Genomic DNA, 17293 nt, shown 5'->3' with positions numbered 1-17293 from the left:
TTTCTTTCTGTCTAGTTCCTGTAAATTGTGGCTTACCCAGTATGCTAAATAGCAATTGTAAGGGGAGTATCTTGAATATCCGTATCCATTGTAGGATAGAGAAGCTCCAAGGTGCAGAGATTGTGTGCACCAGCAGAACATTTTCACGTGACTTCTGTGAGCAGTTATTGGGTGGTGCTCACAATGAGTAAGACTTCCTTCTTCCGGTACTCAGAACAATTTTGGAATTATTACAACAAAGTGACTGTTGCATTTTAATTTAGTATATGAAAGCATGGTTCCATGCCCTGTATCCATATACTATGTACCCCATGGAGCACTTTCAAGAAAGAAATCTGAAATAGACTAGACCAGAATTGATCTGATTAGTTTCACTTCTGTCAGTTCTATGGAATAAGAGAAAGCAGGGATACACTTAAGAGTTGGGAACCCTCATGGTTGAAAAGTGTTGGGTGTGTGTATAAGGCTCATCCACATTTTCAGCTCTGGTTAGAGTTGGCAATCTATAACTTTTATCCTTGATTTATGAAGAGTTGCATTTAATATTGTTTGAGAACTCCTGGTTTGGAAATACTTGAGAATAAAAGATCAGTATCCTGGGTAACTATACCATTCACACAAAATCCACGAAGGAAGTTAAGTGAAGTAGTTGATTTAACTTATTAAAATACTGAAAACGATAGCTTTGAAATTGCATAGACCTCTTTGGTTGCAAGACATCCTGTGAGGGAGTAATGTCAGAGCATTTGACTTCACACATCAAGGCTGTTCTTAATCTAGTAGTTGATTATTTACAAACTGTCTAAAACAACTTGGAGAGCATTTGGTCCTCCATATGTTCCTGAACTACAACCTCCAGTATCCCTGGCCATTAGCCATTCCTACTGGAGCTGATGGGAGTTGTAGTGCAGCAACATCTCGTTGGAAGCAAAGACCAGAACAGTTTAGACAAAAGTTTTGAAGAAGGTCACCTAACAAATGTTTTTAATAGTGGGTGTCCGTATTTATACCTGAAAATTATGGTTCTCGTGTTCCCAGTAATCTATAAACACAACCTTAGTGTTTCATAACCAAGCATGTATTTATGGCTCATTAATAAGGGACAAGTTGGCTAAAAATGGATTTGCAATATAAGCTATTGCTGTTATTAAAGATACATTGGGTTGTACCTGATGCTGCTGCTCAAAAGACTTCCCTTGTACAATAGCCTATTTTTTTTATCTTGTATTTTCATACTGTGAACTGCCCAGATATCTGTGGATGAAGGGTGGTATACAAAAGAATAGTCTTGCCACCCCCTCTCCCCTGCAACTCCCTGTGCACCCTCAAAATCTGTTTCAGAGGGTTGGGGGACCATGCAAGGTGAGGAACGGGAAGTCTCCTTGCACAAGCAGAACACTGTTCATACATCTCTGGATACCACCCATTATGCCCTTGATATTGTTCCTGAAATGCTCACTCCTTTCTCACCTTTTTGCTTTACCCCCGCCCCCTTTTTAAATTTATTTCTAGAATGGAGTTGTGAACATATTTTCCTCCTTTTTTCAGATATCTTCTGACGAATTGTTAACCAAGAAAGAACAGATATCAGAAGCTTTGCAAACAACGCAGACGTTTTTAGCAAAACATGGTGATAAGTAGGTTCATTGTGATTATTGTACTTTAAAATTAGTCGTGCCCTTTCAGAATTTGTGTTGAGGACAAGTTTCAGCCATTTCTTATATAAAATCAGTGTGCAGGCAGCAGATATCCTCTAGTTTCAGGAGTTCTTATATGAAATCTGAAACAATGGGGTGTGGGTAGGTACTGCCCCTTCTACCTTATAAATGGTACCTTACTTAATTGAACTAAAGCAGTTTGCATTAATTAATGGTGGTACTAATAATTGCACTGCTTTTTACCAGTGTATCCCTGGGAATAACTGCCCATATGACCCACCACCACTGCCAAGTTATCAGCTTACAAAGCAAACCTTGTCTCCAGGTCTGCTGGAACATGTCTTCATAGCATGATGCTGAATTCCACCCTGTATGTTTATTTCTTGAGAGAACAACTAATGTTTAGAAATTGCTAGCACTTCCATTCACATCTTCTATTCTCCCTCCCAAAAGAATGACAGATGAAGAGAAAAATGAAATGGAAAACCACGTGAGGTCCTTGCAAGAAGGTTATAAACTGTTGTCCAATGAAGATTTGAAGCAGTTGCAGCAGGAACAAGATGCAGATAATGAAAATGTGGATGAAAAGGTAGTCAACAGTTTGAGTTATGTTGCTGGCTGTAGTATATATGCTTCTCTGAATCTGATCCATTGCATGGTTTTGGAATTCTGTATGAATACTAAAAACAAAAACCTGCACCGAATTGTGTGTATCACACAAACAAAATCAGAACTAAAAGAATGACAGCTTTCGATCGGTTTGTGGAATTAGAATTATAGCTGAATGTCTATAAATGGACAAGTGGAAAGTTGTATATGAACAGGCTTTTATACCTTGTGTCTTGCATGAACTAAGAGCATAGAATCATACATCACTTAACCCTTCTTTTTAAAAGCCATACTTTGAATTCTGTCAAACGTCTGTACTTCAGAAACACCACGTGGAAGTTCCATAGCCTCTCTACTCTTCTATATGCTCTCCGATAAGTATTTCAGGAAGTATGCCATATTTCCGAAGTTCATTAAATTTCAACTGGGTACATCATTTGGAGTTTATAGTCACATTAACTATGAGATAATACTTTAAGATCTATTACATTTGACACTGCCTTTGGAAGGCATTACAAAATGCCTGAGAATATATGCAAAGGAAGACTATTCTGCACATACTTCTTAAATGTTGTTCCTAATGGATGACTTTTAATACAACACAGTTGCAGTGCATTTAAGTAGCTACAATACTTGATCCTTATGTGTTTGGGTGTCTATGTAAAAGTGCTGTATGCTGTAAACATGAATAGCATGTGTGTTTTTGTACCACATACTGTTTCCTCAATATATGCTAACTTCTCACAAAGCACATAGATAGCATGACAGTTTGCTTTTCAGGTACGTGTCTTTTTTGCTCACTATGCGATCATCTACTATTTTATCTTCCACTAACCCTCTTGATGTATGCAGAGCATAGGCTTTTGGTTTACCGATGCATGTTGTGTTTCAATCTTTTATCACACCGTGTGCTGTTGAATCACTGACATCACTTCTGCATTGAACTGCTAACATTCACAGTTTGGGTGGAACTCTGGTAAGTAAGTGACTTTATATTGTACATATATCATATTAAAATTCAAAGTATTAATCATTTACCATTCATAAAATGCTGACAATTCATATTTTTATACTCACTTTTAGGAGGATAAAGTCATAGCTGGCATTATTGATCAAACAACTGGAGAGATGTTTTCAGTCTTGCAGTCAATTTATAAAGGCCTCATTGACTATGACACTGGAATTCAGTTGCTTCAGAGCCAGCTTATTTTATCAGATATAATTTCACCAGCCCTGGGAAGAAGTTTTGACCTTGAAGAAGCCAAAGCCCATGAACTTGTCGATGACCAAGCTGTATTGCAACTACAAGGTTTACAGAATGCTAAAATGGTCATTTCAGAACTGCAATCAGCAGCACTCCCAGTTGTAGCTGCTTTGGAACAGGGTTTAATTTCAGAACCTCTTGCTATTAAAATTCTTGAGATTCAGCTTTCCAGAGGACACCTAATGATACCAGCCACGGGAGAACAGCTGACTTTGCACAGAGCTTTTCAGAAGAATCTGATCTCTGCAGCATTATACACTAAACTCCTGGAAAGACGTGACATGAGCAAAGACCTTATTGACCCCAACACTGCAGAGAAGATAACCCTTGAGGAATTGCTTGAAAGATCTGTAGTACATAGAGAAACAGGCTTGAGGCTCTTGCCTGTGACCCCTCAAGAAAGAGGCAAAATAACACTAAAATGTGGAAGGAAGCTAACTATTCTGAGAGCAGCTCATGAAGGACTCATAGAGAGGGAGACCATGTTCAGGCTCTTAGGTGCCCAGCTGCTTTCTGGCGGCATAATTCATCCTGATACAGGACACAGAATGACTGTTGAAGAAGCAATGAGAGAAGGGGTTATTGACCAGGATGCTGCTTGTGCTATTTTGACTCATCAGCTTCAGACAGGTGGGATCTTGTGTCCAAATTCATCAAAACATTTGTCTGTAGATGAAGCTGTGCAGTGCAACCTGATCTCTTCTAGTAGTGCCTTGCTGGTACTACAGGCACAACGAGGCTTCATTGGACTCATCTGGCCACATAGTGGGGAAATATTTCCTGTATCTACATCTTTGCATCAAGGCATGATCACTAATGAGCAGGCCTGCAAAATTCTAAAGGGGCGGCAAAAAATAGCAGCACTCTATATTCCAGAAACATGTGAAGTGATCAGCCTGGATGATGCAGCCCAGCAGGGAGTCATAGAAAGCAACACTACATCAATTTTGAACAGTGTTACCCTACCTGATGAAATGCCTAATGTGGAAGATATACCATTGCCTTTGAAAAAAGCGGCAAGATGGCTCTCGTCTTGTGAACTCCAGGCATCCAACCAACATGCTGATGGAAAGGATGTAAACACTTCTGACACCAGTGAGCCCATACCTTGCCACTCGGAACAAACTCAAAAGCTATTCATGTCTTACCTAATGATAAATAGTTGTATGGATGCGAACACCGGTCAGAGGCTTTTGTTGCATTGTGGTGACTTAAATGAAACAGTCAGCCTGTTAATGGGTGGCAGTCGTTCTGAAAATAATACAAATGAGACTGAGGGGCAATTGTGTTTAAACACAAAAGCACAACATATTGAGCAACAGCCCAAAGGGGCAATGTTTAGTGATATCACTAGCAATGTTTCAGAACAAGATACAAGTATTCAAAATATATCCAGCAGCAATAAGAGGGAGGCATTTTGTAAAGATCACCAGAATGACATAGTCTCAGGGAGAAATGGTTTTCATATTGTGGCTCATGCTTCAGAGCAGTCAGAATGTGTCACAAATAGATCTGGAAAGGAAATCAATCCAGGTCAAAATCTTGAAAAAGAAAATGCACTTGGAAGTTTACTGAAACTTCCAGAACAAATGCCAGTGGAAGTGTATGAAAATTTAACTGACCAAGCAAACGCTGAAAATACTGAAATGAAAACATCTGTTTCAAACTGTTCACAAGGACACCTTCCTCCAATAGTAAATGAAGATAACATTTGCATAGTAGAGTGGGAGAACATTAAGGGGAGTGAAAACGACTCCCCAGGCATCTTCAGTAGTGTTTTGGATGCAAATTATTCTTCAGCTATTAAGAAAGATGAGAAAGCTCAAGCAAGCACTAATGTTTCACATCTCATGGACAACAGCCTGCAAAAATGCATGCCTCAGGTTTTGCAGATTGAAGAAGGCATTATGCTAATGAAGAACAATGGGGTGAAAGATGAGGTAAAAGATGACTTTCAGGATAGTTTATACACCAGTATAGAACCTGACCAAAAATGTTTAAATGAACTCACTAAGAAAGAATTAGAGACTTGTAATGAGAGTGGAGTATTGCAAGCGGAAACGAATGTCACCCCAATATTGCATAACAATGATGATAGGAATGGCAAGTTGCCATTAGAAGACCACTCCATAATGCATGGTGCATGTCTTCATATGAATGATAGGCCACCACGAGAAGACATTACAGATAGCTATGGCAATTCACAATTGGAAGACCATGCTAATAAATTTGCTGGCTGTCTATTGGAAAACTACACCAGCATACAAGATGCATTACCATTGGAAACTAGAGTGCATACACATGACAGTCAGTTACTGGAAGATTGCACCAATAACTATAGCATGTCAGTCCTAGAAAATACTTCTAATGGTGATTCCCTCCTGGAAGACACTGTAAATTTGATCCGTGGATTATTACAGGAAGAACAGACTGAAAGTGGGCAACCTGTAGAAAATCAGATGAATATCAGTGATGGAGAACAACCCATAGATAAGGCTAATATATGTAGTGTATCTTTGCTTGATGACCATACCAGTTCTGATGGCATTGCACTGTTGGAATATCATACTGTAGATAAATATATTGGACCAATTCAGAGAAACGGTGCTATTACTCATGCTGGATGTCCACTCAAGGATTCCATTGATACAAATGCTGGGGTCCCAGTAGAAGTCACTACTGACACTCTTGATGGATCATCCATTAAAATCAATACTGATAGTGAGTCCACATCACCTCTGGAAGTCAGTACTTGTATGAAGCATGATGAACCACCTGTGAATGACAGCAAGTCAACATTTGAATGTGGCTCACTAGTTCTGGAAGGCAATAACAGCAAGCAATCTGAGCTGTTGCCCAAAAGAGAACATGGTACTCAGTCAGAAGATCCTTGTGATCCAACTCAACATAAAGATTGCAGTGAAGCCTGTGATGCTCCACAAATTGATCATAACAATGGTACGGTTTATAGCTCAGACAGAATAAACAAGGGTGACTCCTCTGTTGCTAAAGAAGATGCTACTCCAGAGCTCATCCACAGTGCAGTAGCTATCAATGGAGTAGCAGATAAGCTGCAAGAAAAAGCAGAATCTTCCACGGGCAACCTAAGTAAGGAAGAAGAATGCATTCTGTGCTTTAGTGAAACAAGTGACTCTGATACACTTGAAATTATAAATATGGCAGCATTCAATGCAAGGCTACTAGGCACAATTCTAGAAGACAAGGCAGAAAGCAGTAGAGATATAGAAGATAATGGTCAGAAAAAAGAAAGGGAAGAAAGTAAAGAGATTGACAGCTCCCTGGAAAAGTTGGATGAAGCTAAAATGCAAAGAGGTGAGCACAAGGGCATTAAAATGAAAGAAGATGACTCTGAGAGTGAACATGAAAGCATATGTATGGATGACAGTGATGATGATGGCAGTGGCAATAGTGATGATAATGGCAGTAGCGATAATGGTGACAGTGGGGATGATTTTGAAGGTTATGATTATGTGGATTTTGATTATGATACTTATGATGAGACAGATTATGAAGATGAAGAGGTATTGGAAATGCATTACTCTCAGTGCCATGATAAAAACATTGGGGTCCAGGTGTCTGCACTTTCAGAGGCAACAGGAAACAATGGTTTACAGTGCCCTGAAAGCTACAGTGCTGATGAATATCAAAATTTAGCTGATGTTGTTAAAGAAAACATTCAGGACCTACCATGTAAAAGTAAAGAGGGAAGCCAGCAAGAAACAGAACAGGCTTCTGACCCTTTCATGCAAGACAATCTTGCATTACAGAACAGTCAAACCTCCCAATTAAGCTTAAGCAATGGTGCAACATCAGAAGACGCAATTGGAACAGAAAATATTAGGGCCAAGTCTGATATACCTTCTCAAAGAAACTTACATGCTGAATACAGGGAAGCTAACATTCTTGATGATATATCAATGCCATGTTTGAATTGTGAGAAAAGACAAGAAGTAGATAATGGAAAACAAGCATCTACCAGTATGCCACATAGTCAAGTAGAAATCGGTGCGTTGAAACAAAATAAAAATGGAGTGTGCATTCTGAAGGAAGATCATATCCAGGAATCAAGTGGAAGCCTTAGGGAGCCTCATTCATCAGTTATTAAAAATGGTTATGAAATTACTGCCTCATATGATGGAAAAATAAGTATTGATCAAACTTCAAATAAGCCCACATTGGTTACAGACTCCAATGACATTGCTAAAGATGAATCAGTGGACTATGTAGAGGGGTTTGACCTCTCTACATATTTAAAGCAAAGTGCGAAAGATATAATGGCCAAGGATATCTTAGCGATGGGAAAGAATGGTTCATCTTGCCTAAAGGAAAGTGAAAGAGACAGTGAAGAGAATAGAGAGGAGCTTGGGGTATCAGGAAGTGGAAACTGCGAGGGAAAACAGCACCTAAAAGAATTGCACCCCATACAACAGCTTTTTCCTGCATCAGTTGTATCAGAGCCTACAAGAGATAAAGTTAGCAAAGAGGCTAGTGCTCATTCCAAGGTGTATCATGATGAAAGCTACAGATGTGACTTCAACAATATGGAGCATGTTGAAGCTATTGGAAAAGTAGGGAGCAAGGCTGATGAAACAGCTTCTGGAGAAGATACATGGGTAATTGGATCTTCTTCTAGTACTTTAGACACCAGAGATGATAGCCAGAATAGCACTGAGCAGAAAGCACATGAAGCAGTGGTCACTCAAAACAGTAGTGTGGGGAAGCTGGTCACTCAAAACAGTAGTGTGGGGAAGCCTGCAGAAGATGACATTCTAGACCATGAGCCTACTTTCTCTCAAAATGGCATCCAGATAAAAATGCGACAATCACTAAAAGATGTGATGCTTTCTAATTCTGCCCCAGTCAATGATCAGGAAGTTGTTTTTTCTGAAGTGCCTCCTACATTACCTGAAAGCTTAACAAAAATACTTAAAGGAAAAATAAAAGATGTTTACTGCAAGCAGGAAGAGGAACCATTAAGTTATATTGGCACAAAAGCTTTAATGCAAAATTTACTTAAAATGGTTGATAGCACACACTGGGAAAACGAGGACCCTACCAAATCTGCTGTCCAGCATACGAGTGAGGATACTAGAAGTGCCTCAATAGCTGCTTCGTTGTGCATACATGCAAACGAACCTACTTCTACCCCACCTATTTGGCTTGATAATAGAAGTCCTGATCTCCTCCTTGATATACTGAAACAAGACCACTGCAGTCAAAGAAATGAGAGCACCCGTGAGACAATGGACATGAAAGCCCAGACAGAAAGAGAGCAGGAGAAAAACGCTTCTCAGCATGACCATGCCTTTCCCATCTCAAGAGAAACTACAAGTTCATTGGGATTAGAAGCAGAAACCGCTGGAGAGAGTACTGAAGCATGCAGTAAGGCTCTTGGTTTGAAAGGATACCCTCTGCCTGAGAAGCCACACCAGCAACCAAAAAGCTTCTCTGAAACCTTGGAAACAGAGGAATCTGGACCAAGACCTGATTCAAAGAGCATGGTGAGTAGCAACTTACAATTTTTGTCTTAAGCAAAGACATATAAAACAAACGAAAAACATCTTTGGTTCATTTTGGTGCTTTCGCTTGTTAGCATAATCAAAACATGTCACCTATATTAAAGGTAAAGGTACCCCTGCCCGTACGGGCCAGTCTTGACAGACTCTGGGGTTGTGCGCCCATCTCACTCAAGAGGCCGGGGGCCAGCGCTGTCCGGAGACACTTCCGGGTCACGTGGCCAGCGTGACATCGCTGCTCTGGCCAGAGCCAGAGCCAGAGCCGCACACGGAAACGCCGTTTACCTTCCCGCTGGTAAGCGGTCCCTATTTATCTACTTGCACCCGGAGGTGCTTTCGAACTGCTAGGTTGGCAGGCGCTGGGACCGAGCAGCGGGAGCGCACCCCGCCGCAGGGATTCGAACCGCTGACCTTTCGATCGGCAAGTCCTAGGCGCTGAGGCTTTAACCCACAGCGCCACCTGCGTCCCTGTCACCTATATTACCAGTATGCATTTAATCACCTATCGCAAGGAATTGAATGTCCCCTGGCTAACTTCATAATAGAATCACAGATGAACATTTAAATTGCATCTCCAGGCATTTGTTTTTAAAAACACACACCCTCCTTTTTGTTTTTAAAAGTGTTTTTCTGCTACTGTGTTGATAAGTTCTAGTTACACTAAATGACAACAATATTTTCAGAAGCAATACTCTTGGTACTTGGAGAATATGAGGAGACATTTGACAGTGGTTCAAGATATGAAATTTCTCTTGGATGACCTGCAGCCCATCAGTAACGACCTGGAAGACCTAAAAATACAACTTGAGCAGTTAGAGGTAAGCTTCTTATCTGTACATAGAAAGTGAGGTTAAATAGTGAGGTCAGATGTCATTATTACTAAGTCTCTTTATATGCTGATCTTCCATGTAAAATAATATATTCAAGGTAGCTCATAAGACCCTCAAAACACAAGTCATCAGAATAAGAGTATAATTAAATATGTATTATCTTTCATAAATATGCTAAATCTATTTGACAAATCACAAAAAATAAACTTAACATTAGCCAGTGATCTTCAGCCTACTTTTCTCTCACCCAAAGGCACAGAAATGTGCATCCATTTGTCATCTAATACAAATGAATGGAACAGCACACTCTTGAGTCCTTTCCCCACAGATCCCATTTACAGGCCTGGGCTACACATTACACTCCCTCCATGGATGATTCCCTCTCTATGGTGCGTGCATTTTGTAGTCCATTCCTGCTAATTTGTAGGAGGAAGAGAGAAGAGAGCATGGTGAGCCTGGCCACAATGTCTAAAGTTAAGGTATCCCTGGATAGATGGATGTTGAGATGAAGGAAAGAGGGGTGGTGCAGCAGTGGTTGGAGCAAGAGCTATTGCCATACTATGGAAAATGGTATGAGCAGTGTGGCAGGTGAGTGGGGAATGAGAGATAGCAAAATAAATAGATGTGTATCTTGGGTTCTAGGGTTAATTTATCTCATTTGTGTGGCCATTTTCAAGGTTCCCAGGGCAATTTTAGGTGGGGTGACCCCATTTTATTCTTGCATCAGCCCTGTGAGGTGGCTCGTGACTTGTTGAGTGCCCATGAACATCATGGCTGGGTGGGGATTTCAGGTCTCCCAGCCATCTCTAGGACTAATGGTACTTCTCCCTAAAATGCAGAAGTTTCTTCTTCTGTCTTGCACGCAGTGCTACTAATTTTAGGCAAGACCTTAATGCACCTCATCTGTATTTATTTATTTTTGTAGTCATTTGAATCAGGGCTTGCTGGCTTTGCTGTTACTCTGCGGAAAGATATGAAGTTAGCAGAAGAGTTTCTAAAATTTCAGCACAAGGATGTTCCCAGAGCACAGCTTGTGGATCTAAAAGAAAGCTATGAATGTTTGGAGAAGGATTTCTTTGGGGTCTGCGAAATGTCTTCAAATCGAGCAAAGCAAATAGTATTGGCAGTAGACTCTGAAATGGTAGGTTCATAGCCCACATCTATTTTACTTCTATAGATTTTTAACCTATCCAACTCCAAACTTTGATTTTAAACAAAACCAAGTATAAAATGCACAGAAGTATTGTAAAATGGTTTTGCATACGTGGTGACAAATTTATTGCCTGATACTAACTAGCTGAAACCCATGCTCTAAAAGTTAGTTCACAGTGAATGATCACTTGCAGCACAATCCTGTGCGTGCCTTCTGTGTTCATTGGGGCTTATTTGTAGGAAAGTGTGTGTAGGATTGCAGATGCATTCCTTCTGAATCACAGTGAATACAAAAACTTGTTCATCCTTTGATTACTTGAACATCAACGGATGATGTGCATGTGTGATTCAGTGATCATAGATCAGTACTGCAAACAAGAGCTTTCTCAAACAATTCATTTTAATGTTTTCATGTTCAGTTGTGTATCCATTGATTGTGGTGGTGGTGGTAGTAGTAGTAGACTTATAACCCACCCTGCACTAAATGGTCTCAGAGCATGTTACAAAAATACCAACTTAAATTGATAAGCAAGTATACATGAACTTGTTCTTAGTCTCATTATTTAGTGAGTTTTGAAAGAAACAAGTTCCATTATCGTGAAATGGTAACTGGGATTGGAAAGAATTTGCTCCCTCCTAAAGAATTTTTGTTAGATAAGTGATATAAACCCTTTTGCCCATTGTTGAAGTGTCAGAATTAAATAGACTTTGCATATGCAAATAGACTTTGCATCAGCAAAGTGTTCTTGTAGATCTAAAATTCGCCACATGTATATAGTGGGAAAAGTATCTCCTTATTTTTCTGATTATGCCAGTAGCTTTGTTTCACTGTCATCTAACTGAAATCTTTTCGTTTGGTTTTCATTTTAGTTTGGTTTAGATCTGTTGTCGGATAAATATCTTTTTTGAACTTCTTTTCTAGGCTAAACTTTCAGTGCTTCATCAGAAACATCTAGTCAAGCTTCAGGAGTTTGCAGGTTGGATTGAGGAGAAGAGTGAAATAATGAATAATCTCAAAGTGGATACATGTGATGTAGAAGATGTGAAGCAAAGGTTTCAGTTACTCAAGGCATGTATCACTTGGTGCCTAATCTGTCAGTGACTGTTAACTTCTAGATACGATGTTTTGTAGGTGATCTCCACTCTGATTCGGTACTAGTTACCGATAACCTACATGTTCAAAAGTAGTGATAGTTTGGGTGATTATTGTTAGTTCGGATAGGCAGTCAGGATTTGTGCAAGTAACATTCCTATAGTTTTAACAGAATGGTTACAGAAGTTCTAAATCTCAATAGTAGAAAGTAATTCTTCCTTGAGGTTGGTGCTAGGCTCAACATCAGAAAATGCTGTCAGTAAGTTTATGATTTACCAGTAACTCATTATCAGTCACATATTTTGCATATATGTCCACCAAGACTGTAGCAAACACAGCTTCAGTGTTCAGTAATTCCCTTCAGTGCAATGATTCAAAAATAAAGGGTGGTGTCAGCAGAAGACTTGAACAACAACTTCTGCTGACGCAATGGCGTTTCCCCCCTCTCCTCTCCAACATTACACTTAACATTATGTAGATCTGATGTTGCAAGTCGATGAATTTGAGGAATGCTCAACAAACCTAAATGTCTGGGAATATTCTTTAATAGATTCTGGATTATGAACTGATACAGAGTGAATTCCATATCAGATATTTGAATGATTTAAAAAAATCAGTGAGTGAGCTTAACCTTTTATCAAATGATAGGGCAGGCTTCCTCAATCTGGTGGCTTCTAGATGATTTGTAACAATTCTTATTGGCCCAATAACCATTCTGACAGACCTATGGAAGCTGCATGCCAAAGCATCTTGAGAGCACCAGGTTGGGAAAAGCTGTTGCAGGGTTTTTTATGCTAACTATTTTTTTTACTTAATTTGCAGGACCTGGAAAAAGAGTTTGAATGTACAAAAATGCAGTTGGAATCCACAGCACTTGATATTCAGTTCTTCATTTCTGAGCATGCTCAAGATCTTTCCCCAAACCAAAGCAAGCAGCTCTTGAGGCTCTTGAATACCACACAGAAGCGCTTCCAGGAAATGCAAGAGACAATAAGATCCCAAGTCAACCATTTTGAAACTCTCTTACAGACAGAACAAGTTCTTGTTGACCAGAAGGTTTGCTTTTGTGTGTGATTGTGTGCTTAGCATGACACTGAACCCAAGTGGAGACGTGACAAAATGTTGAAGTGCAGAAACTGTACTCTAGCTGAGATCGAAAGCAAAAGAATACGGTGTGCCTATCCTTCAGAATTCTAGAGCCACATGATAAATGTTTGAGGGACCAGTTGTGTGCTTCCTTCAACAGCAAGTTTTGTTTCAACAGCAATATATAGAAATGATAAAATGCTTTACCCAGCAGTGGGTAATGATTTGACTTTTACTTTAAAGCTGAGTCATAAATGACCGCTCCCCACTTAAAACGGGGGGCGCCCTTTGCGGGGACGCATGCAGCCCTGGATCTGGAGTGGCCCCATCAGCATAGGCTTTGCCTTCCCTCAGGTGGGATACCTGGAGGTCCCCGCCTACCCCAGTGAGTTGTCCAATCCCACCTGGGGGAAGCGTTGCCAGGGAAATCAGGCCAGGTAGGGGGAGGGATTACCTGCCCACACAATAGAGGGTGGATCTTAATTGGTAATCCTCACTTGGCTCCAGAGCTTCTCCCACCCTACCCACCCTCAGTTAATGTCTTCTTTTGCAGGTTAACTTTTCTTCATAGGTTTTGCAGGTTAACCTGTCTCCACAGGTATGCGGGCGCTGCTACGATAAGGTCGCTGTTAAAGGGCCGGAAAGGAATTTCCCTGCATTGGCAGGTTTCGCCTTTCCCGTAGCAAAACGTCACAACTTTGGCGGTATCAGGCCTTGGGCGGAATCCTTTAGTCCATCTTCCTCTTTGCGGCGGCGATACCAGGGTTCCCTGTTAAAGGGGTTTTTGAAGGGAGGCTTTGGCCGTACGCCGAAAGGTCGTCATTGCTCTCCCCTGCGGTGGCGTAGCGGGGGCGGCTATCTCTGCTTGAACATATGTTCTCCAGAGCCGGCCCATCCCCCCCCCACACACACTGGATAACCCTGATGCTCCCTAGGTCCCCGGCTGGGGACTAGGGAGGGAGAACGCCCAATGCCTGAGCCAAGGTCTACCCACATTTGAAATTTAATAAAGTTGTGGCCAATTTAATCCCATAGCACGTTGTCTAGAGTCCTTATTCCACATGACGGGGGGGGACCACTCGGGATCTGGGGACTCCGCCTGTCCACGCAATAAAACTAATAAAGCTGAGGCAGCAAACCTAAGACAGACTTTGGGTATCTGTTGAAGAAGGATGCTTTGTCATCTAGATCAGGAATCTAACCAGCTCCCTGTGCTAGGAAGCAACAATGGATGCTTCTGTGATTTGGGGGAATCACTCTGCCACTTGCGTGCTGCCCTTTTGTGGGTGAAATAGCCACAGGTGCTTGTTCTGCATCTCGAGGGCCTCCTAAGAGCTCTGATCACTCCAGCACAGGTGTGGGGACCTTTGGCCTCCAGATATTGATGAACTAAAACTGCTGGAGTCCAGCAACATCTGGAGGGCCAAAGGTTCCCCACATCTGCTCTAGTGTATGGAAGGCAATGTACTCAAGAGCATTGGGAATTTGTCAGCAGTAGGGCTAACAGGGAAAAAGAAGAAGCATAGTTGTACAGTAAGAGCTGTTTGACAGTAGAACAAACTCCTTCGGGAGGTTGTGGACTCTCCTTCCTTGGAGGTTTTTAAACAGAGGTTGATTGGCTACATGTCCTGGACACTTTAGTTGAGATTCCTGCATGGCAGGGGGTAGGACTAGATGACCCTTGTGGTCCCTTCCAAACTATGATTTTATTAGTCTGCAAGCACCAAACAAGATTAACTTTGAAGGACAATTTCTTTTTTAATCAGTTGAGGAAGAAGGGAGAGTCTTCAGGCCAGGAAATGCAGGATTTTAAAAATATACTTAATAGGGGTGAAAGTTAAGAACAATGAGTGCCATTGCATGTCTGCTTCTGTATTGCTTAAAACACAACAGCATTTTATATGCGGGTAATATTACATGTACCAACTGATCTAATACATAGTTTTCGACTAACCTTTGTTTTGCCATCCCCTTTTCAGAATTAATACCTGTCTGTTACAGGTTTCAAGCCATTCAGAGATTTGGATTTTCACACGCATAATGCATGGCCAGACTTCTGCTGGGCGGTTCCATCCAAAACCTGGTCTCTTTACTTACAGCATTTGTGAGGTTTATCTCATACCTTCTATATTCAGCTTCTTTAAACTGTGTGCAGCTGCTATCATGTTTACAGCATACTCTCAGAAATAGTGTCTGGTGAAAGCTTTGAAATTTGGTTGTTGAGAGCCTCTGAGCATTTCTATTCAGGTTTTTTCTTATTCTAAATTAGGACTTGGCAGACCAGCACCAGGATTTCACAGAAAAATTACAGGATATATGCGACCTTCTCACACAGACGGAAAACCAGCTGATCGGCCACAAAGAAGCACTTGCTATTGAAGATACCAAGGCAGAATTGCAGCAATACCAGATCAAACAGGAGGTACAGTGCTTGACTAATTGGCAGCAGCAGAGCCAGACTGCAATCCTTACAAATCACATTGGAGTTACTTGTAAATATTTCTGAGTAAATTGCGCTTGGTAGCATTTTGCAAGCCCTGTAAATATATTTTGGACTAGCTGTTTGCACCTCACCCGAAGTCCAGTTGAGTTTATAGTGTGAAAGTTGGTAGGTCATCAGTGAGGTGCTAGCAATATCCCTTGTGTACCCTTCCAGCAGTGCCCCTCATGTAGCCTGCACAAACATCTTGGAATGGCTCTCAGGAATGTGGGGTAAAATGAATCCACTGAACAGCAATGCGGTAGAAGAGGAGAGCTAAAATCATTCCTAGTTTAGAGGTTTGTTAGTATGCTTATGCAAAATTGTTAGGTATCGCCCTTCATTTCTTCAATTCCAAAGCAGTATAAATGAGTTAAAATCACCAAAACAAACAAAAAAATGTTACTGCAAAAACCCTACAATTTTATTTATTCGTTTTTATTTATTTAACAAGATTTCTATACCACCTTATCAGCAAAAATATCCTAAGTGGCTCACAAAAAACCCAAAACATTAATTAAAACATACTGATGAAATCAAACTTTAAAAACAAATTGACACCAAATTTATCAAAATACAGCGGCTTGGTATTCTTCATGGATTGTTTTTTTTATAAAAAAAAACATTTGTGTCTGTTTATATTTTATTAACTTCTTTAAGTGAATCCTTTTTGGAGCAGAAGGATGTGAAACAGATTTGGGGTATTAAAAAAAGAATACTTAAAAAACATAAACAAGTAGTTCCAGTCAATATTCTCAGCCTCTGTAAAGAAGTAACTCTTTGTGTTTGGCTTCCAATTGCTCCAATTCATGCAGTTTTTTGTTTATGCCAGTAAACGGTTCAGGCGAATGTTCACTGCTTAAGTGATACAAGGAGCTAAGTCAGTTGATTCATTTAGTTAGTTACTTATTTATTTGGATTTATTTATTTATTTTTTTGCCCTCTCAGTTAAACAACCATCACGGCAAGCTTGCAAGTGATTGAAATAACAACTCCTTACACAACCCATGTCCCTTGGATGGAGTCAGAGTTTGCTTCCTTTCTGACCTGAAGTTCCTGGATAATTAGCAGTTGGAGCCAAGTGTTCTTTCTTGCAGGGAGAGGAAGAAGCAAACGCCCCACAGCTGCTCCATTTCAGGCTTTTGCATAATGTCAGGGTGGACCTCCCTTGTGGTGGTGTCCCTTCTGTGGGGGAAGGAAGGAGATGAAGGCTTCCAAAAGCCCTTTTTTCCCTGGTCAGTGGCAAAGGCCAGAGTGTGTTTACTTTGACTAACCAGGGCATCTTGTGATCACGTGACACATGCAGTTAGCTGTAATGCATGTGTCAATTTGACCTGCCCATTAGATTTCTAAAACATGCAGAGAATTGTGTATATTAGCTTTTTGCAGTGCAAGACGTTAGTAAACAAACTTGTTTTTGAATAATTCCAAAAGGTTAAACTTGCTAGCTTGTGCTGTGGTGGCAGGGCCATCTAGTATGCTTGGCTGCTGGAGGCAAAGGACGAGATAGCAAACATAAACACACACCATTCCATGTACAGATGCCAACCAGATTAGCAGTTGAATCTTACTTCAACTGTGCCAG

The 17293-nt window shown here is 40.7% G+C and overlaps 1 protein-coding gene across 43 annotated transcripts in view; it reads left to right on the top strand.

The window, feature by feature from the left end:
- LOC310840285 (dystonin-like) overlaps positions 1–17293 on the top strand; it is a 298340-nt gene that overhangs the window by 169334 nt on the left and 111713 nt on the right. For 27 of the 43 annotated variants that reach the window (XM_083729601.1, XM_083729630.1, XM_083729622.1 and 24 more), the window contains 8 exons: positions 1549–1637; positions 2112–2247; positions 3351–9053; positions 9752–9886; positions 10824–11039; positions 11973–12119; positions 12966–13199; positions 15499–15651. In XM_083729601.1, coding sequence (XP_083585727.1) covers positions 1549–1637; positions 2112–2247; positions 3351–9053; positions 9752–9886; positions 10824–11039; positions 11973–12119; positions 12966–13199; positions 15499–15651 — 6813 coding nt within the window. The remainder of the gene's footprint in view (positions 1–1548; positions 1638–2111; positions 2248–3350; positions 9054–9751; positions 9887–10823; positions 11040–11972; positions 12120–12965; positions 13200–15498; positions 15652–17293) is intronic. The other 16 variants (XM_083729632.1, XM_083729623.1, XM_083729621.1 and 13 more) reach the window with 3 other exon arrangements.

This window comes from Podarcis gaigeae (assembly GCF_964106915.1).
Source record: "Podarcis gaigeae genome assembly, chromosome: 3".
NCBI classification, from domain to species: Eukaryota; Metazoa; Chordata; class Lepidosauria; order Squamata; family Lacertidae; genus Podarcis; species Podarcis gaigeae.
Note: the sequence above shows the minus strand (reverse complement) of the source record. Positions and strands in the feature narration are given on the sequence as shown.